This window comes from Microtus oregoni, unplaced genomic scaffold (assembly GCF_018167655.1).
Source record: "Microtus oregoni isolate MIOR12 unplaced genomic scaffold, Mior012 000038F_ref0000394, whole genome shotgun sequence".
Lineage (NCBI taxonomy): Eukaryota > Metazoa > Chordata > Mammalia > Rodentia > Cricetidae > Microtus > Microtus oregoni.
In genome coordinates, this window is record NW_024543097.1 from 18,503,671 (window position 1) to 18,526,552 (window position 22,882).

The window sequence follows — 22,882 nt, forward strand, 5'->3', positions numbered from 1 at the left end:
CCTTTGGTGGATTTTTCCTTTAATGTTCTTTAGTGTCCTTGCCTATCTCTTCTGATTAGCTTTGATATGAAGTCTATTTTGTCAGATATTAAAATGGCTATTTGCTTAAAAAGGTCCATTTGCTTGGAATATGCTTCTCCATCCTTTTACCCTGAGATAATTGATGTCTATCCTTTGTGTTAAGGTGCATTTCTTGGATGAAGCAGAAAGGTGGATCCTGGTTTTGAATCTATTTTGTTAGTCTGTGTTATTTTATTGTGGAATTGAGACCACTCATATTGAGAGTTACCAACGAGCAGTATTTGTTGATTCCCACTATTTTGTTGTAGTGGTGTGGGTTTCTTTTAACCCCTTCTTTTGATTTGTTGGTCTGACATTATTTATTCCTTATGTTTATTTGGGCGGTTAGCTACTTCATATTGAAATTTTCCTTCTAGCACCTTCTGTTGGATTAAATCTGCAGATAGACATTTGAATTTTGTTTCATTATGGAATGTCTTTGTTGTGTTCGAAGGTGTAGCTTGGTATAGTAGTCTGGGCAGGCAGCTGTGGTAGTTTGTGTAACATTCTTACTGATCCCTCTGGCTTTTGGAACTCATTGAGAACTCAAGTGTTATTAATGTGGTCTGCCTTTGTGTGTTATTTTTTTTTCTCTTAGAGCTTTTAATATTTTTCTTTGTCCTGTATATTTAGTATTTTGATTATTACATGCTACAGAAAATTTCATTTCTGGTCCAATAGATTTGTCATTCTGTATGCTTCCTATATTTTGATAGGCATCTTCTTATTTGGGTTTAGGAAAATTTTCTTCTATGATTTGGTTAAAAATGTTTTCTGTGCATTTGACCTTGGCTTCTTCTCCTTCCTCAATTCTAATGTTTCATAGATTTTGTCTTTCTGTAATGTCCCAGATTTCCTGTTATTTTGGGGGGGAAGGGAGGATCTGGATCATTTAGATTTAACAATGCCTTTGACCAAGGTATCTATTTCTTCTATCTGGTCTCTAATGCCTTAGAGTCTCTATTCCATCTCTTGTGCTTTTTGAGCAAGGCTTACCTATGAGGCCTCTGTTTGACTTCCTAAAGTTTTCATTTCCAGTATTATTTTAGACTGGATTTTCTTTAATGATTCTATTTAAACATTCATGTCTTGAACTAGTTTCATGATTTCCCACCACTGTATGTTTGTGCTATCTCACTTTACTAAAGGATTTATTCATAATCTATTAACTACCTGTAGCTGGTGAGGTCATGGACCTTAGAGGAGAACTTAACTGCCATTTTCCTAAACCAGTATAGTTCCCAACTTCATTCTAAACACGTTCCCTTCTAAGTACAGATAAGTATATTGTTTACTCTTCATCAAAGTCATGCCTTTTTACAGCAGAGACCATTACAGAAATCTACAAATGCAGAGAGCAACTGGCCATGAGGTGCCCAGCACTAATCGATGTATATAACACAAACCCTACACCCAAAGCTCAAGAAACATGGCAGAAGAGAGAGCTGAAGAACTTTAAGTGCCAGAGGATCAGGAAATATGTTATGACATTGTGCCTCCTAGCTACAAACTCAATATTAAATATTCTGCCAAAGATATAACGTGTTTGGTTTTTAATTTTTGCTTTGTTTGTTTTGTTTTGAGACAGGGTTTCTCTGTGTAGCCTTGGCTGTCCTCGAACTAACTGCCTCTGTAGACCAGACTAGCCTCAAATTCACAGAGATTCACCTGTCTCTGCCTCCCCAGTGCTGGGGTTAAAGGTATGTGCCACCACCACCCAGCTTTGGTTTTTAAATTTAAAACAAAAACTTTTTGAATCTTCAAAGAATTTTTACTGTTGAAGGTTTATTTGGAGTTTTTGTTGGCACGACATTTGGGTAGTTGGTTGCATCACCCATATGCAGATCTTACTTTTTACATAATATTGCAATGTACACTATGGACATAAATAATATTCTGTAGAAAAGTTATATAAAACATAGGCATAAGGGATTTACATACTAGAGCCAGGTTATGACTATTTGGGATCTCATTGTCTTAGGCACATTTGGTGAAGCTGTGCAGCACAGAAACACAACAGGCTCAAAGGATAAGTGAAGCCTGCACACAACTGGCAGTGTGTCTTGGAGACAGTGCAACTGTCAACTAATCAGGTTACCACTACACAAGTACCACTTAGCATCAGCATAGAGCTGTGGGAACTGAGGTTTTCTCCAACTCGCCTTAATATGACTTCACTAACCGCAGCATAGATGAGAAGGGGAGAGCGTGTGGTCTCATAGAAATCCTGTTGCAGCCTACACATCTGCACAGCTAAGACATCTGAAGACTTTAGAAGTGCAGCCTTTTCTGGATCCCCCAGAATGTATCAGCACTTTTCTTCAAGTAGGCCCTCTCTACATGAGTCAGTCAGTCACAACATCTAAGATTTTGTCTTGGGGCAGAAGTGACACTGAGGAAGACATCATCCTTTATTCCTTCATTCCATAGAGTCCTTGGTGGAAATGGGATGCACCCTCCTAAGATTCAGAGATGCTAATGGCCCAGGACATATAGCCTTTCCGTTCGACCATGTCATAGGTCCTGTCAACCACCTGCTTGTGAACCTCTTCCCACTATTCCTTGTCTGCATCTGTGCCCAGTTCTGGCTTCAAATTCTTCAGGGAGATGACAGCAACATTGAAGCCAGTCCACATCGGCACACTGGAGTCTCCATGTTCCTCTAGGACCCAACCATGACAGCCCAGTGAATGAACTCCCAGCCTTTCTCCCAGCAGGTAACAGAACTGAGCCGAATCCAGATTGCAACCATTTCCGATAACTCGGTTTTTGGGAAAGCCACTTATTAGCTATGTAGGTCAAGATATTTACGGGGTTTGAAAAAATCAGCAGTTTGCAGTTTGGAATGTACATCACACTGTTGGGAATGATGAACTTAAAGACATTCATGTTCACTGGACCAAACCGAGTTGACTCTCTCTTGCTGATGGGCCCCCTGTTGTTACAATCCAGACTGGAGTTTGCAGTCACTCTACAGTCTTTGCCAGAGACAATTTATGGTGTTCTAAGGAAAAGGCTGCCATGCTGGAGATCCATCGTCTCTCCCTTGAGTATGTTCTCCATGACATCAACATGGGCAAGATCATCTGCCAAGTCCTTCATTAGGATACTGATGACACAAGCCATGCCAACAACACCAACCCTAAAAACCATAATCTTGTTCTGGGAGCTGGGAGGAGATGTTCTTTCTTAAGAAGATTCCCAGTAAGCTGGTCCTTGAGGCTTGCCATCTTGGCCTTGGAACCTTTTGGAACTGACAATGCACAATGGGCCATCATTGGGCACACAGGGGTGTGGTCTGAGCTTAAAGACGATGTTTGAGCTGAACATTCAGATTTTTAAATGATATGTTTCTCTATTTCTCGAGAATTTCACACAGTATATTTAGATCATATTTATTTATTTCCCACAACTCCTCCTAGATCTTTTTTATTTCTTTACCAACTCGACTTTATGCTGCTGCACCCCCCACTCCCATGGAGGAGGGTTAGTCCAAAACCTGTGGAATCCAGCTTGTGTTGGCTTACTACCCCTGACTAGTCCTGGGGTCTGTCCTGGAGTGTGGTCTATATACCCAGTGTACTCCATTGAAGGAATCTGACTTCCCAGCAGTAATAATGTGGCAACAGCTTCTGGCTACAGATGTGACTTCATGCCTACTTACCTTCATGCTTGGGTTTTATTTGGCTTGAGCTTAAACAGATCTTGTGCATGCTGTCACAGTGTCTGCCCATTTAGTCTGAAAAACACAGTCTCCTTGAAGGTATCCACCACCCCCTGGCTCTTTCAGTCTTTCTTCTCTTCTTCTGCATAGACCCCTGAGCCTTGAGTGATACAGATAAACCATTTAGGAATGAGCATTGCCAAGTCTCTTATTGTCTACATGTTGAAGAGTTAGATGTAGGTTATATTATTAAGTATAATATTAAGTATTTGTATCAAGTGCCATTTACTGCTAAAAGCAACTTCTCTGATGATGGCTAAGTCATGCAGTGATGGTCTTTGATAGCAATTATGTCACTAGGATTTATTTTATTGCTATTTCCATTTGGCAGAATGATATTATAAGGTTTTACCCTAGGTGCCATGACCTGACCAGCTTTAGGCTATTGGCTTCACTGACAGTGTCAGATAATGGGCTAATGAGTTTGTAATGGATTAATGACCTAAAGGGAACTAAGAATCTCTTGTCAGGAAAGTTGACAAGCTGGGAACATCTGCAGGCAGTTAGGAGCTAGGAAGCTCCTGATGAGAAAGTCAACACATCAGCCTCCATTGGGATTACAACTCAGACTTTGCCTGGGAGTGGGGTGGGGCAGAACTGGAGGTGAAATTTGCCACCCTAAAGGTTGCCTTCTGTCCTCTCAAATCCTCAAGACCCCTGCACCTCTTCACACGGTCTTCACTCCCATGCAGAGCCTGAGGCCCTGCATTGTTCTATTTTCATTGCTCTAATGACTGCTTTCTTTTATTTTTATATCACTTCTACCAATCCAGATCTAACATTTGGTTTCAAAAACCAGAAAGGGTTTTGGCTCTATCCCTTCCCTTGGGTAAACACACACTCTCCTTCTTCTTCCTCTTCTTCTTTTCTTTCTTTCTTTCTCTCTCTCCCTCTCTCCCCTCCCCTGTTCTTTCTCTCTCTCTTCCTCACACTGGCTCCTCCAAAGAACCCTCCAAGTTCATTTTACCATCTAAAAACATTTGCCTGTTCCTACCTGAAAATCTGTTTTATTATAGCCTCTGCTTTTGTGAGTGGTGCAAGTTTTGTTCTGAGGTTTTGTTCACAACCTGGATAAACTCAGTTCCCAGTCTCACAAAATGCCTTTTCTCATGATCTCCACGAGGTTTCTGGTTTTTACAGACATAGTTAGAAAATTCTATAGGCAAGGACAATGATAATATGCATGTCAAAATCACAAAAAGGGCAGGTCAAATCTGATAAAGTAGTACATGGTGTGGGAGAATGGAGCAAGTTTTGGGAATGAATTTCATTTCAAAGGGAAGAATCATGGCTTCACAAGGTTTCCAAAGATATGACTGTGACTTTCCCAAAAGATAAGTGTTCCCTTGAGATTTCTCCATTGATAATGAATGATAGCTTGGCTGGGTATAGTAGTATAATCTCAAGGTCCAAATCAGGAGCAGAAGGAGACGGAGCACGAGCAAGGAACTCAGAACCACGAGGGGTGCACCCACACACTAAGACAATGGGGATGTTCTATTGGGATCTCACCAAGGCCAGCTGGCCTAGGTCTGAAAAAAACATGGGATAAATCCGGACTAGCTGAACATAGCGGACAATGAGGAATACTGAGAATTCAAGAACAATTGCAGTGGGTTTTTGATCCTACTGCACGTATTGGCTTTGTGGGAGCCTAGGCAGTTTGGATGCTCACCTTACGAGACCTGGATAGAGGTGGGCAGTCCTTGGGCTTCCCACAGGTCAGGGAACCCTGATTGCTCTTCGAGCAGATGAGGGAGGGGGAATTGATCGGGGGAGGGGGAGGGAAATGGGAAGCGGTTGTGGGGACGAGGCAGAAATCCTTAATAAATAAATAAATTTAAAAAAAAAAAAAAGATAAGTGTTCCCTCAGCACTGCAAACTGGGGTGCCCCATTAATTGTACACTTTGTAAGTGTCTACACTTACGAATCTGTCAGCTGTACATTTACTGTACAGTCTTGTGGACTCCAACAATCCTTGCCTTTTCCAAAGTGGAGCCTAAGATTTCCATTCCTATACACCTTTGGCTTGCCTGTGGACTGAGGTCTGGACCCAATAAGTCACTGACTCAGACAACTTCATAATATGAAATGGCAAGCAGTCTGAAATTCTCCACGATAAGGTTCCTGTTCCTCTCCACTCCCATCCTTCCATTTATTTCTTCATTTCTGTGTATCAAATCTCAAAACCCAATTCCCTAGACTCTCCCCTTCATGATGATCTGGCAGATGAGCCCTTCCCTATCAAACTCTTTCCCCCATTCTGCTTCTCTGTGTTGCAGGACAGACTGTGAACACTTAGATCTTTTTTTTTTCTTTGACACAAAAGGTCCACTTGAAATCTGGGATCTCCGTGCTCCCCTATCCAACCTTCCTTGATCCCAATCCTCCTTTTTCCCCAAGTTCCCCCCATTCTCCCCTTCTCCCTTTTCTCTCCCCATCTCCCCTTACCCCCATCCCACCCCACCCCCAAGATCTCAATTTTCTCCCCGGCAATTTTGTCTACTTCCCATAGCCAAGAGGACAACTATATGTTTTTCCTTTGGTTCACCTTCTTACTTAGCTTCTTTGGGATCACCAATTGTAGACTCCGTGACCCTTATTTATGGCTAGAAACCAATTATGAGTGAGTACATCCCATATTCATCTTTTTGGGTCTGGGTTACCTCACTCAGGATAGTGTTTTCTATCTCCATCCATTTGCATGCAAAATTCGCGAAGTCATTGTTTTTTACCGCAGCATAGTACTCTAATGTGTAGATATTCCACACTTTCTTCATCCATTCTTCCATTGAAGGGCATCTAGGTTGTTTCCAGGTTCTGGCTATTACAAATAATACTGCTATGAACATAGTTGAACAAATGCTCTTGTCATATGATCGGGCATCTCTTGGGTATATTCCCAGGAGTGGTATTGCTGGGTCCAGGGGTAGGTTGATCCCGAATTTCCTGAGAAACCGAAACACCGATTTCCAAAGTGGTTGCACAAGATTGCACTCCCACCAGCAATGGATGAGGGTACCCCTTCCTCCACAGCCTCTCCAGCAAAGGCTATCATTGGAGTTTTTTATTTTAGCCATTCTGACAGGTGTAAGATGATATCTCAAAGTTGTTTTGATTTGCATTTCTCTGATCGCTAAGGAGGTTGAGCATGACCTTAAGTGTCTCTTGGCCATTTGAACTTCCTCTGCTGAGAATTCTCTGTTCAGTTCAGTGCCCCATTTTTTAATTGGGATAATTAGCATTTTAAAGTCTAGTTAGTTAAGGGAGCCACCTTAGAGTTGGCAAGAGACTTGAACCTAGAGTGGCTCCCAGATGCCCAAGCCAAGGTCCCCAGTTAGTTCCTTGGGCAGCTGAGGATAGGGAACCTGAAATGACCCTATCCTTGAGCAATACTGACGAATATCTTGCATATCATCATAGAACCTTCATCTGGTGATGGATGGAGATAAAGACAGAGACCCACACTGGAGCACTGGACTGAGCTCCCAAGGTCCCAATGAGGAGCAGAAGGAGGGAGAACATGAGCAAAGAAGTCGGGACCACGAGGGGTGCACCCACCCACTGAGACAGTGGAGCTGATCTATTGGGAGCTCACCAAGGCCAGCTGGACTGTGACTGAAAAAGCATGGGATAAAACTGGACTCTCTTAGCATGGCGAACAATGAGGGCTGAGGAGACGCCAAGGACAATGGCACGGGGTTTTGAACCTACGTAATGTGCTGGCTTTGTGGGAGCCTAGCCAGTTTGGATGTTCACCTTCCTAGAAATGGACGGAGAGGGGAGGACCTAGGACTTACCACAGGGCAGGGAACCCTGACTGCTCTTTGGACTGGAGAGGGAGAGGGAGAGGAATGGGGGGAGGGGGAGAAGGGTGGGAGGAGGGGGAGAAGGGTGGGAGGAGGGGGAGGGAAATGGGAGGCTGGGAGGTGGTGGAAACTTGTTTTTTTTTTTCTCCTTTTCTCAATAAAAAAATGGAAAAAAAAATGTGGGATCTCTTCTCTCCTGAGGGATGAATGTCCTAAATCCTGGCCAGAACAACAGCAATAGCAACAACGACAAAAATACAGTTTTTGATGCTGGTTTTAAATTATTCCAAGTGTGCTCCGATAAGATCTTATCTGTCAAAGTGTCAAATGGGAGTTGCTGAAGTAGGAGCAGTGGAGGCAGGAGCATAGCAGCCACTATGCATAGGTTAAGTAGGCAGACTTTCCTGTACTGTTTATGCTCACTGAGTAACTTGCTCTGGAGATGGGATTTGGCTCTCTCACTTCAGACTCAAGCATGTTCATCCCCAAATGTCCTCCAAATTCCTGTCCTGTGTAGAGGGAAAAGGAAACAGTTAAAGAGTAAAGGATTGAACTCTTAAAGATGGTGAGCAGGTAAGGTACTTCTGCCATAGGATATTATTATATGAGTTTCATCCTTATAATGAAAAACAAATACTGTAAAGGGATGCAGAATGTAAAAACTAGCCCCCAACTGTGTGACAGAGAGGAGAAAGAATGAAGTTGAACTGCTGGTACCCTGTTCTCATCTGGGAACTGGGCTGGTAACACCACTTAGGGAGATTTAGGAAGTTATTCTCTACCTGGAGATAAACAAACCTGTTTTGTTTATTACATTTTATATTCTTATATTATATTTGTTATGTTATACAGATTCCTGTACCTCCCAGCCTTCTCTTGTCTCTTCTGAAGTCTCTTCTGCAATCTTGAAACAGAGACACAGGCCCAGTACTATTCTGAACTAAAATTAAGTGATGCTTAAGTTTCTTCTCTCTCAGCCTCTATTTGTGTGAGACCTCACACTGTGATTCCAGTTACTCTAACAGCTACATATGGACTTTGCTTCCTTGAACTGAGACCAGGCAAGTCTCTCCTCTGTTTATTTTGCTAATTTTGGCCTACCTGCCAAGGCCACAGGTACCATCTCCTTCTACATCCATATTAACCTACCTAAAGTGTCATTTTAAGGAAAAGGGTGTAATGATCCACAGATCCACATTTAACATGTGGAATCGTGAATCCCACAGGGACTTGTGCCTTGAAGGAGCAGGGGCTTGAGTGCAGCTGAGCTCAATCAAAATGACATCAGGAAATCTTCCAGTTCTGTTGAGCACTCAGAAATCCACTTTAGACATTTTTATATTAGACTAAGGAGGTAAAATCTGACCTCTAAGGTTCCTCCTCCTATGAAAGTGGGATAATTTTTTTGGTAATTTTAATGTTTTTAAATTTGAATTTAACATGATACATTTACTGGCCTCTAAAGAGGACCCAAGAGTTTTCCCAGCCATAAGTCTCAAACACTGGCTTACAAATCAAGATAGCTAACACTTTGAAATTTAACATAGATTCCAATAGGGACTCGGGATAAATCACTAAACTTTGGCCTGTGAGGAGCAGCTGCACAGGCTCTGCTGGGTCTAAGCATCTATTATTCATGCCTTATATCTCTAGACCCATTTTCCTTTGAGATGAAATGTTCTTTTCTAACTCAGTACTTCTTTGTTCTACGTGTATCTGCTTTTGTTTCTGCCCAGTCTAACAATATGTAAGCTTCCCTTCCACAATAAGGATTATAAAAACATAATCCCAGGCCAGGGACGTAGGTAATCTTCAAATCTTCACTCTCCCTCCTCTTTTCCAAAAGCAATTCCCCACTTTGATCCTCACCTCTGCAGAGCACCTGCTATGCCCTCGTCTTCCTCTCTGCTCCCATCTCCAGAGGACCAGCAGCTCTCCCATAGCCTTCCTCAACACTCCATCCCTTTGTCTCAGCCTTCAACTCCAGCAGACATTCACTGGGAAGCTACAGCAGCAGAGAAGCAGGTGGGTTAAGGGAGCAGGTGGTTCAGGGAAGCATGTGGGTCATTTTAACTGTCCTCAGTGTCTGGAGTAAGGGGGTTAAAGACTTTCAAAAGCCTCAGGGAGCTAGGAAACTCAGGAGGGGGACAATTGTCAAAGTGATAACATCTGCAAGCAGTTAGAACTAGGAAGCTCCTGCTAGTCAACATGTCAACCTTCATTGAGATTTACAACTCTTGAGACTCTAGGGGAACAGAGCTGCATATGGGATTTACCACCCTCAAGCCCTTTGTGCCTCTGCAAAGTCTCTGCTCCCATCTCCATGGAGGGACACCTGCCTTTCATTGTTCTGATAGAAGACAATTTGCTTCTGTTATGGTTGATCTCCTTCCCCCCAATATGGTTGGGTATTACTATAACGTTCATGCCACTATTGCACCTAGCTCAGGCAGGTTGTAAATGAACTTCTCAAACTTCACACTGGGTGAGGCTGATGCTCCTCCATTGACAAACGTAGCCCCTTTAGCCCTATGAACACTAGTCTTTCCAGATGAAGCTTTCTGTTGAGCACCAACTTGATTTTTTTAAAATGTTCTACGACAAGTATGTATTGTCTTTAGCAATAGGTTCTTACCACAAATTCTGGAGGCTAACCAATTGACATTATTTTTGACAGTAGCCTGTCATCTTTGGTGGAGTGGACCTCTATAAGACTCGATTGGCAAACAACTCCAAAGGAAGCCACCCATTCCTAGTACTTGGGATTTTATTTGAAAGTGTATGGTATCTATTTGGGGTATTGTTCCTGATTATGGGGTAACTCTGTTTAAACTCCTTTTATATGCATATATTTTAGGAGGCTTCTACGGTGTTAATTTCCATAGTTTTTGTTTGTTTGTTTTCAAAAGGCCTTAAGTGTTAGTTAACCCTGCCCATATTCCATTATCTACCCTGTACTCCCACTTGATTGCTCATATCCCATTTTTCCCATCACTCCTTTGTAACTTGGTATTCTTTTTCCACTTCCTAGTTGGACAGTCTTCTAAAAGAGGGATCTGAGATCTCTGGAGCTCTTGCACACACCGAAGCTACTTTCCCTGGTGGAAGGATACTCAGTGTTCAAGGCTAAACAGAAGTTACTGGAAAGTTCTGGAATTGAAGAAAACGCTTGCAGATGAGACTTTTTGTGTGTGTGTTTGTGACCTGAGTATGAGGTACTGGAAGTGGGTGGCTTCTGAGTAAAAAGTATCACTTTATTGCCCCATTTATTTGGAAATATGATTTGGTCTGACAGTATGTTAAGCTCAGTTATTCTCTGCACAATGTATTTTTTGGAGGTGGGCCATGGAACAGGAGGCCAAATGACCAAAGGTGTGTCTTAGTAATGCAACTCTTTGGCTCACAATCCAAACAGTGAAACAAAAGCCGTGGGACTGTGTCCAGGGCTATTCTCTTGTAATGCGTGTTCCTGCTTTCAGCCACCCAATGTTTAAGTCTTGTTTGCTATAGGATACATCAACAATGACTTATAGTTTAGCTGCCTGTCGAATAAGTGCTAATGCAAAGTGCATGACTTTCATTGTTACTGTCTTAGATATTTGATGTATAGAAAATTTAGGTTAAAGGTTTAGGGATGCATGGGTAAGAAGATACTGATTTAATAAAGGAAGCTAAGAACAAAAGGCATTTATGCATATAATAATTTAGGCCCAACTCAGTGAATGGCAAAGCCATTAATTTAACCTAAGAAATACTCTCTGACCAACTTGATTACACTATAAACAAAAACACAGCTGTTTACCTATGCTTCTTAATTAGTCAATCATACCATTTTAATAGCCAGCATAACACATTGAAAAATTAAGGCACCCAGAGTGTGTGAAATTGTTGAAGAAAAAGTTTGAAAAATTACTTCAAAATTTCTTTTCTTTTAAATCATCTGTAAATTACAACTGAGGGAAAATAGAATTACCTGTGTGTAACTGGTGGACAGAAATGGCCATACTCCAAGGCAGTGACTTTCAACCCTGACTTTACTTTAGACTCTTCTACAGAAAACCTAAGACCATCACTCTCTGCTGAAATCCATTAAAGGCCAACTACAGTACAGGAGGGTGACTGAAAGAGTAACAAAGCTCTTAAATTCTTCTGTCAACAGAGGGCTGGGATCCTTTCCTTTAGGGTGTGTCTCAGGCAAAGCAATCTCTAATTGACTCAGTAAATAAAGTTCAGCTAAAAACAACAGTCAGTCAACAGTCAGTGGAGAGATTGCTTGAGGTCAACGTAGGTCATTTGTTTCTCTTTCCCACCGTTGTTTAAGCCACAGAAGTAGATGGCTTGTGGTGAAGTAGTGCAGGGTTACAAAGTCTGGGGAAAATGATTTCTGTAATTTCCTTCTTCTGATGCTACTTGTTCATGTTAAGAGATACACATGAGCTGGGAGGTGGTGGTGCGTGCCTTTAATCCAAGCACTTGGGAGGCAGGTAGGTGGATCTCTGTGAGTTCAAAGCTAGCCTGGTCTACAAGAGCTAGTTCCAGGATAGCTTGGACTATTAAACAGAGAAACCCTGTCTTGATAAATGTAAAAAGAAAAAAAAAAGACACACACACACACACAAACAGATCTGCAAAATGTATTTGTCTACTCTGCCTCTGCTGCTGAAGAATTCAAATTACCCTACGTGGCACTAGGGCACTATGTCTCTGAAGACACTTGGGAGTCAATTGTTTTGATCTTAATATTAAGAATACTAAATGTTTAATGAACTCATGAATTATGTAAGTAATCAAGTATTACTTAATGAGCTACTAGAAAATCTGGAGTCAAATTTCTTGCTCACGAGCAGGTTTCACAGGCTTGTATCAATTATTTCATTTTAATAAGCTACTTCCTTTTCCTTGTCTCCCTGTATTTTATCACTTTGATCTCTTTGTATCGATCCCTCACCAAACTGCTCAGATATGATCAGGTGTATATATTTAAAAATTATAGCAGGTGGAGGTGATTATCCAATTTTGAGCCAGAAAAGATAGCTCTGGTGTAAACCGACTAACTTCCCTGTAAGAAAGCTTGGATTGCATCCAAGCCAGTCTATGTCACATGCATCTTGCGTACTGGATTAATTCTGCCTTGCAATAAAAAGTCCTAAGGCAGAGTTGAACATGCTCACAAACACCCAAACACTGTTCTTCTAGGTGCCTCAAGAACAATGTGGTGAGAAGAAGAACATAAAAGGATAGTCAGAGAGAGAGAATGGATTGTTTTTTCATTTGAGAAACCACTGGAACCAAAAACAGGATGCTTTTACTTGAGGGTGAGTTTAACATACAGAAGGGTGGAACATTTCCAATTAGATCGAATCACAAAGGGAAAAAACAATTCAATAAGATTTTAAACAATAACATTTTTGAGCAAGTACCTTAGTGGTTCAACTCCTAAGATGTCTGAAACACAATTGGGCATTTTGATGGAAGGTTTCTCGCGTCAAATCATTTAGATTGGAAAGCTATCAGGTTCTAAGTTACACTGATGTAGCATTAAAAAATATTCTCAAAAAGTAATCGGAAGTCAGTGTGAAGACTTCCCCTGTATTATAAGGACCTTTGACCTTGGGGTCAAGTAATTCTTTAAAGAAATAGAACAATAGTCAACTATGCTGATGGATCCATTTGTGTTTGCCCTCTGAGACATAGGCTCCCTCCAATCAGCCATTTTTACTATTTAATATACTAGATATAAAACGCGTTATGATTTTTCAAAGAGAACCTGTTTTTTTTTCCATGTTTGAATAACCATACTTTTTAATATCGCTTGGCCACTTAAAATTATCGTCTACATTTTATGCAAATCATTTATTTTGATCGAAAAGAATGAACCAGTTCTAATCTCTGGTTTGTGTAATTATTAAAAGATGTGCATAAAGTGTTTCAAGTATGCAAAAAAAATTCACAAAATACACTCGGATTGCTAATGCTCTGAAAACACTTTATTACACAAATTACATTCAGCTTCCGAAAAATAGTGTTCTAACAGTGTAACCATCTAAAAATAAGACATCCCGGAAACACACCAACTGAAGAGAAATTTTAAAAAAGAATTTAAATAGAGACTTTTTAAAATTTCTCTCATCGCAATATAATGTTAGTGATTTTAAAAAAATAGAAGGAGATCTAGCAGCTTTTCGTTGTGCAGCGCAAAGGTTCTCTTGACTGCCACGGGCTGAGAATGCTGAACAGGAAAGGCACCAAAGAAAGACACTGGCAACGGGGCGCGGTTCGGGGAAACACCGTGTGTTCAAGCAAAGAATGGGGCTATTTACATCCACAAAAAAGTCCCCCAGTGTAAAGGAGCAAAACTTCCATCCTGGGGTAGGAGAGCGGCGATGGAAGAAGAGGGCGGTTTCTCTACTCTAAGTTCATATAAAGACAATGGCACTGTAGTGAATTGTTAGGCAACCCCTCACCTAGACACAGAAGCCAACATAACCGAATGAAGTAAATAAGGTGGTGTACAGTCCCACACAGACTAGTACAGCTTACAATCAATGCACAGAACTTTACACACACTAAAGGGAAAGGTATCTGGGCATCCTTGTTAAACCTCACTCCGCCGAGAGGAGCGCCTGGCGTTCAGGAGGAAGGCGCAGGTGCGGGCAGCGGGGCCGAGTACTCCTCTTCTGATTCACTCCCATCATCTTCGTCTTTCTCTTGGTCGCTGCCCTCTGTGCTAAGGCGGTCAAACCCTTTTCTGCTGTAGCCTTTACGCCGGCTTGCGAAGAAATTTCCTAGGTTTAAGCCTCCGCTTCCTTTTCCTGGAAAAGAAAAATACCGAATGACATTGTACAGTTAAAATTTGCACAAACAAGCCTGTTCCCTTGGAAACTTTCAAACATTTTAAACAAGGACAGAAGTTGGGAATGGGAAAGGGCTGTTTTTTTTTTTTTTAAAGAGTGATATTCAAAGAGATTTGTCTTAACCAGACGAACACTACTCAACAAACTCTACCAAAGTAAACAATGAGATTCTAAGCTCCACCAGAATATGTTTCTGCAGGCATAGTTCAGATTCATTATTCCTACTGTTTCTCTGCAGCCCTCCTGGACTGGCAACTCCTAAGCTGCTGTTCATTTCAATGACTTTACGAAAAGGTCTTCTTCCCTAAGACAAGCACGGACACTCCAATATCGGTGACAGCAAGTTTACCAAAGACAAAGGCAAACAGAGGAAGGCAGGGAAAAGGAACGAGATAATACGGAAAGGCAGATAGGAAAAAAAGAAACAAGGCCTGAACTGTGTTGCCAGGCCCTTGCTTCAAGGTCTTTACTCAGCATTTATGCTGGGGCATGGCTACACTGCCCATTAGGTGCTGAATTTTCAGGATCAAAATACAAAACAGGGCCTTGTTCTTCACAAGGCACAAGCTTGTTGACTCTGAACCAAACATGAGATTCTGAAGGTCACAGGCATACCTCTGAATCTTCCGAGTACTCTTCCAGAACTTGGCTCGGGTTTGTGTTCAGAATCTGCTTTAAACAGAACGGAAAAACAAAACAAAACAAAAAACAAAACAAAAAGATGGCACATTTTAAATGTGTCCCAATCACCCTCCTCTATCCAAGGGCTCAACTGTCAACATGAAATCAGGAACTCACAAGTGACTAAAAAGTTTTATTTAAATGCGATTTTAGAAAAGGCTATATATCATTGAGAAACATAAAGGGGGCTGAAATGGTTGAAATTGAGATGTATATAAGGGGTAGTATCTTGCCTTGCTTCTTGCCTCTTATAGGCTGTAATTGTGACAAACTAATTCTCGAGCCTCAGGTCCTTCCCACTCTGAGAAATGAGAGGTCAGTATCCATCTCCCCATATCTGTGATGTATAAGAGGGAGTGTTACATGAAGGGTAAAACCACACTGACCAATGCTCATTTTTTTTTTCTTACTTTGTAATGGAATAGAATTAACTTAGCAAAATACTGTAAAAAAATGTAAGTTTTTGCTAAAAAACTTCAGGGCTATTTCTTTCTCTGTTAATAGAAGCATACAATCCTGCTCTGGATCTACATAACCTCCTTCAAAGGAGGCCGATGTGAAGGCAGATAACATGAAACCCCAAATAATTCCCATGCACTTAAGGAGACCTCAGCCCTTTCCCCTGAGGCTCCCATCTGTAAGAGAAGTCAATTTCTCTTTTTTTATGGAGAGGTAGAGCTCCCAAGGGAATCCTGTTGTCCCCTGCTATGTCTCTTCCTGTGTGTTCTCTCTTTCTCTCATCATTCTTTCACGGGCTATCCTCAGAGAAGCATCAGGGTATCCAGCAGCCTCACGACAAGAGCTAAAAGGCAGATGGCAGCTGACAGATAGAAAACAAAATGGAGAAAGCACTGCAAGAAAACCAAGAATAGACTCAGATCCACAAAGACATGGTGCCTTCCTCGGCCAGTCTGTGTGCCCCGTGCCTAGCTGGGTGTCCGGGCCGACTCTCAGTGAAGTGCACAACCAGGGTGTGTGCAATCAATGCAAACCAAACTTTAGGAGGGTTCCTCTCTCTCTGTTTCTCTCTCTCTCTCTTTTTCTCTCTCTCTCTCTCCCTCCGTCCCTCCCTCTCTCCCTCCTTCTTTTTTGATAAAAACCTGTTGATGAAAAACAATTCTTGAAAATAGTTGGCAAGGCTAATCTACCTTTTCAATTAAATGTCACAGAATTGCATAGAAGTACACTTTTCTTAAATAACACATGGGGGCACAATGTTGCTCCCTTCCCACACAGCCTTAGGCTTCAGTTCCATGTCACATGTCCCTAACAGCAAATGGGAAAGCAGGCTTTCTTGACTCAGTAGTCACTTCCTCTCCTGGTTAAATAGCCAAGAGTCCTGCCATATGCCGAGGCCCTACCTCCCACTGACATCCTTTGTCGTTTTCACCGCATTACCATCTTTTGTGTGTCTCCTATTTTGTGAGTTTCCTCTACTCATATGACCCTTCCCAACAATTATCTTATTGAACAACTAGTATCAAAAAGTGCTGTCTGTGCTGGGCACACCCAATGGATACCACATATCACACATTTGTCCTCTTAAAGTGTATGTCTCACGACATAGCCGGTTTTCTTTCTATTCATGACAATTCCAGGTTCATAACAATCCTTTTTGGGAAGAGCCAATTACATTTTTTTCCCCCAAGATTTATACGAAGTCAATAAAGAGTTAATGAAAACCTAAGAAACATTACTTTCATAACTCATTAAATGGAATCCTCCATTCTTTGTTTCAGGGTCTATGTATGTGTTAAGGCTTTTGTCATGGGTACCTGAATCCCTGCCATTGGCTGCCTGACCTCAAACAGAGACCAGACTGTGTTTCCTGATCAAATGCTGCCTCCCACAGTGCTCTGCCTTAGGATCCAGAGGCTGCTACTTAAAAGTGCAATATAAAAATGATATCAATTATTCATTTCAATATTACTGAAAGGGCCTCAAATGATGACAATTTTTTATCTTTATTTTTAAATATACTGACTAATGGTACTGGACCCTGCCTCATTCATTTAGGAAATCTAACGGTCAAATTTATGACTATTCAAAAGCTAAGTGGTTTGCTAGGACAGGAGGATTCTGGGTAAAGTAGAAGCTTGAGATGGGCATCTCCTTTTAGTTCTCTATGACCGACATTACTCTTTATACTTGCTAATGACACTGGTGACATAGTAGGTGCCAGATACTTTGGCAAATGAGTAGTGTCCATTGCTCTATTTCACTTTCACACAACCTCATATTTTAGTCTCATTTTATTCATGAAGAATCTGGTTTAGAGAGATTAAGTAACTTGCCCAATGTCATGCAGCTAGAAGCTAGAGTCAACCTAATAGGGAAAGAATACAACCTCAAGGTACCTGACCCAAGTATTGTGAGTTCTGGTCCATTCCTATCAGCAGGTATGCCCTTCTGCCTGATCTGCAAGATGATTTATAGTAGATCTACAACTTCACAGCTTATTAAGGTGATATTATTTGGGCTTAAGCCAACTGTTTAAAGGCAATGAGTGAAGTTATTGTTGAAGCAAACTACCTAAATGTCAGAGGTTCCAAATAGATTTTATATTCAATATTATTTATAGTCACCTTTCAAGACACAGACAATAATATCATAAGAAGGTAGAGAGCATGTAAAGCAAACTAAGTCAAGCCAAACCAAACAGACAGTCATGACAAAGTTCCTAATGGTAATTAGGCCAGACATGCTTTCAAAGGTAGGGTCTGAATCCACGGGGCTCATTTTTACTTGCCTCCAAAGGCCCTTGATTTTTTCCATCGAATAAACATGAGAATGGCCAGCAGGACAACCACAGGAATAACCAGAAGGGTTGTAATGAGAACCACGGGCACTCCCGAGTCTGGCTCTTTGCTCAGTTTCTCTTTCTCTTGCATCTTCTGCAATTCTGAGGAGGTGGGTTTGTTCTCCATTTTGGATTCAACAACTGCCTCGGCTTCTTCAGGGAGAGAAGAGTTCACAGTATGCAACTGATTCAAAGATTCCAAGCCCTCTCACCCACCCCTACCCAGTTAAATTAACAATGGTTCACCAAGAACTTGTTGAGACCAGTGTATGTGGGGTCACGTTGCAATCTCAGCATCTATAAAGTCATCAGCAGCTATGGTGACTGCTGTGTAGTTTTCACCTTCCAGCTGTGCTCTTTGATCTACCTTTAATTCCCTCTTTAGCCAGTAACTCCATAGCGTATATATCCTTTTGCATTTTTCCAAGGTTAGGATCACACACGGCTTTGTGTAGAGGAGAGGAGCTGGTGCTTACTACTGGAGTCAATCATACTTCTTCTCAGGTATACTAGCAGAATAACTTTGGGCAAGTTAGTTAATTTATTTTGGCCTAGAAGGATCTCCTTTGTAAAGCTGTGATACAATACCCTTCATAAAACTGTTTGATTTAGATGTGGGCCACAAAGAAGGTGCTTAATAAATATTTGGTTCATTGTACCTTTATTTTATGACTCACTTCTATGTTCTGTGATGTTTTAGCACTCTCTCTATATAGTCATAGACATTTACAAAGTTATAGACTGACAAAGAGAAAAAGCAACTGTACCTTTGTGGTCTTTTATATAGTTCTCAGCAAAATATGCAGGCATAAATGCAACATATATAATTTTATTGGTGATAAAATAACATCAACTTTCTGAGAGACTGACAGGAGCTGGGTAAGTACCAGGCTGATCAGGCATTAAGCACTGTGAAGAAACAGATTCAATGAAGCTGTAGAAGCTATGACAGGGGCTTTAATAACTATTGACTTGAAACGAGACTGGACTTCGAGCGAGCCCTAAGAAGCATGTGGGTATCTGTGTATAGAAACCCTAACATGCAATGAGTAGAATTTAGCTGGGAGAAATGTTACAATCCTGTTTGCTGAATGACTCAGAAGGCTTCCAGAATATTAATTTCTTGGTGTATCTTCTCCCCTACAATACAATATAGACTGCATGATGCAGCGGACCTCAGACCCTGACAAACTGGCAAGGATAGAGGGTTTCAATGGGGGAAAATTGGTTAATAACAGCTTGCTGGACATACTCCTGATACTGCTTAGGACACGTCACATAGAATCTATGATATAAACACATGGAGGACTGAGGCTCTTCACTTCAGTGTTCTGCACTAGCTTCTTCCACAGTCTCCATCACACTCACTGAGCACCTGCACTACGCAGGGCACGTTGCTCCTCTTTAATTGACACACAGAGCCTGGAGCAGGTGCTATTGTTACCCTTTCGCTGAAGACCCCTAAGTCTTCATCTTGGTCCCTGGACTTTGCAAAAGCAGAGACTACAGTTTCTCTCGCATTTGCTTGCCTGGCTCTTAGAATTTTAAGAGCAGGGAAGGAAAGGGATTGGTCCATAGAGCTAACCACGGTTCTATCATCCTCTTTGTTACTACAGAAAATGTATACATGATTATTCTACGTTTAAACTTGTTCCATATTTAAATGGAACAAAATGGAATCATGGGATTAAAAAACCTAAAACACATTTGTATCTTTGGAATTCAAGAATGTGTTACCTTTAGAAGGAAGGCCTGATTCTCTATTTGAAAACAGTATACAGATAATTACTCAGTATCATAGAAAATAGAAGGGTTTTTGCTATAATTGTTTTGTCAATAGATACCTGGTATCCTTGATGAGGCAGAGCCAGGGCTGAAGTACATTAAATGTAGATAACCAGGGATGGCATCGGTAATAGACTGAGGGAATCAGTTTAACATTCATACAAAGTAGATGCGACAGGGTCATGAACTAGCTAAGGCACATACCACTTTAGACATTCTTGGCTTCCACGGTTCTCATATTTTGGATGTAACTTACTAAAAATACTTGAACATTCTAACATTTGGAGTAAACTGAAATGTGTTTGAGATTTGAAAGGTGCTTTGCTACAATGCGTGCAGTTTAAAAAAATGTCCCAATCTTAGAAAGAAAAGCAATATTGCTGTTCTTCTGACGGGACGACATAGGTAGAATGAAAAGTCTAACAGAACACTTATCACAAAAGAGTCCAGGAATTCCACTCAAATAATAAATAATCCAAAGTATATCATTCCACTCTTTATCTGAAATTCCTTTATTAAGCAAGCATTCCCATATTTTGGAGCATCCCCGTTGAACAGGCATGGAGTGTAAAGACTCGAAAATGAGCCAATGCCCAAGTTTCTGGAGATAAAAGGGAATAGAATATGACACTCTTGTATCATATACGGTGCCATATACCGTCTGCCTAGAACAAAAACGTCTTATAAATTCAGAAGCTGTCATCGCATCTCTAGATACAAAGAAAAAGCAATAGTTTTAAAAACTGAAAGATAAGAAGCATTTCTTTCCCTTCTTCTGCCCTTTAAAGCAGTATTTCTCTAAAGGACAGTCATCTGTGCTTTTCTGTCAGGGTAATTGCCTAGTATTTGCATTTTTCTATTATTTTATTATTATTTATTTTGCATGGTAATACGTTATTTAAAATCTTTCCTCTTTAAAAAAATAGCACTTTTTAAATCTTAAACACATTTCATCTTATTCTAAATGTTAAAATGTTGATATATTTAATAATTGCATCCAAAATACCAGAATTGTGGAAGTCAAGAATGTCTAAAGTGATACATATTTTAGTAAGTTACTGCTGTCTTGTCTCATCTACTTGCAAGCTCATTGTCGTCTCCTCTATTTTCTATGAATGTAAAGCTGAATGTTTTGCTCTATAACATTGTTATGTATGCATTTGTGTGAATGCGTGTTTGCATGTGTTAATGCATTCTCTGTGTGTTTGTGTGGTGCATGTGTGTGCACACCTGAAGTTAGTATTAGGTGTCTTTATCCATTGCTTTCCATTTTATTTTCTAAGGTAGAATCTCTCCCCGGATGCAAAGCTTAGCAACTCCAGAGAATCTAGCTGGATGGCTCACCCTCAAGATCTCTGCATCTGTTTCCCCAGCAAAGGGATTCCAAGAGCTGCCACGCTTGCTCTCCTTTTGTGTGGACTCTTGGGGATCCTAACTCTGGTCCTCATGCCTCTGAAGCAAACACTTTAATCCACTGAGCTATCTTTCAAGATCACTCCTTCTGTCCTCCCTCAGACTTCTTCTTTAATAAAAGCAACTGGGATAATAATCAGGAATGGGGGTACATTCTTAATACACCAATACAGAAATTGTTACCTAGCTCATAACAGACAGAAGTGAAGAGGGAGGAGTTTAGAAAGGACATTATCTTGTGACTTAGGAAAATATGAAAGCTATACCCAGCATCAATGACCGTCATTCTCATTCATGTTTTCTCTTCTCCTCCTACCCCCACAACAGATCCTTATAAACCCTCCTCTCAATAAGATCGAAGAGGTTCACTGCACCTGAGAGCCTCTTTCTTTTTTTCTTCTTTCTACTTTTGGAGACTGATCACCATTGTCCTCTTTACGTGGGGCAGGGGACGGGGTGAGAGCTAGGCTTTGACCTATTCTATTTCTAGTAACTCTATTTGAAACTTTAAATCTCTTCCCTAAGCTTTTTTTGTCATTTCAATTCTCTTATTTCTGAAACTCCCTTAAAATTTTGCTTCTGAAACCTTGTTATAACTGCTCAGTTTTATGTCTACTCACGTGGAAATAAGTATCACCAAAGTAAATCACATTTAGAGTTGTAAAATTAGCAAACACCTCCTATGTTGCCAAGTGGCAATTTGCTTTGGCCTCTGTTACAAAGGGTAGCTTCATGGTTTTGATAAATGATAAGATCTAGGTATCCAGAATGATCCGTGTTTCTTTTGTAATAAGAATATAATTTATAGAAGAATAAGAATTATTTGGGTTCAAGGAACAAAGTATCTCTGTTTGAGGTGGGATATTCCCGACTATTAGACTAAACGTTCTTGTAGACACTGATGTAAAATTCACTATTTAGACTGCTGGGTTCTGCCCCAAGACTGGGAGGTTTTCCATCTAAATGGGCTCATTGTTTTCCCTTCATCAAGCAGCTAAGGTGAGGTCAGGTCAGGAAAATTGGACTGTTTCCCACATATTACCATCAAGAACGATTTGGTAAGGCATATTTAAACGGAAATACTTTGAAATAATTTACACTTCAAGAGATTGGAACACAAACTGCAAATCATTCCTAACTGCCTGCATTCTTGGAAGAACTTAGAGCGAATGGATTGATGTGCTGACAGGATTGATCTGTCCTTAACACTGCAGCAACGGCTAAGAACACAGGAGTTGACATCAAAAGACTCGCATTTAAAACCTGACTTTAACACTTACTTTCTCCTTCGTAATACCCATCCATACTTCTTCATAGGTAAAATAAATATCACATGGTAGTAGGATTATATTTGATACTTTTTTGTATTGCCCAGTTTTAGTGTTCCATATATGATAGCTGTTATTAACAACAATATCTTTTAAATCACCCTTATTTGGGGATAAACATAACATCAGTGATACTATATAAATAGCAATGATTTAAAACCTGTATGTGTATTTGAGTAATATGAGCACCACCCGATATGGTCCTCTGGGCAGAATCTCTACAAATGTCAAGCAATTGCAGTTTATTTTCTCAATTATGTTCTCTCAGCCCTTTCAATGTGGAGCCTACTGTCTTTCCCTTCTGCCTGCATGAACTTCCTTTTGTTCCTGGCTCTGCATGTCTTTCCAACCTACTGTCATGAGGCAGGAAAACAAAGACTCCTAGACTTTGGTCTGAGGAGCTCCAGGTTCAATACGGAGGAGGGAA

At 40.8% G+C, this 22,882-nt stretch overlaps 1 protein-coding gene and 1 pseudogene across 10 annotated transcripts in view; both read right to left on the minus strand.

Annotated features, from left to right (window-relative positions):
• Positions 1–2,471: 2,471 nt before the first annotated feature.
• On the minus strand, positions 2,472–3,290 carry LOC121433495 (annotated as a pseudogene).
• Positions 3,291–13,559: 10,269 nt separating this feature from the next.
• Positions 13,560–22,882, minus strand: part of Pam (peptidylglycine alpha-amidating monooxygenase) — a 296,395-nt gene continuing 287,072 nt past the window's right edge. For 2 of the 10 annotated variants that reach the window (XM_041631783.1, XM_041631778.1), the window contains 3 exons: positions 17,879–18,079; positions 15,064–15,117; positions 13,560–14,406 (listed from right to left, as the gene is read on the minus strand). In XM_041631783.1, the coding sequence (XP_041487717.1) occupies positions 14,225–14,406; positions 15,064–15,117; positions 17,879–18,079 (437 nt within the window). In that variant the 3' untranslated portion in view covers positions 13,560–14,224. Of the gene's footprint in view, positions 14,407–15,063; positions 15,118–17,878; positions 18,083–22,882 lie in introns of all 10 variants that reach the window. The other 8 variants (XM_041631782.1, XM_041631777.1, XM_041631785.1 and 5 more) reach the window with 4 other exon arrangements.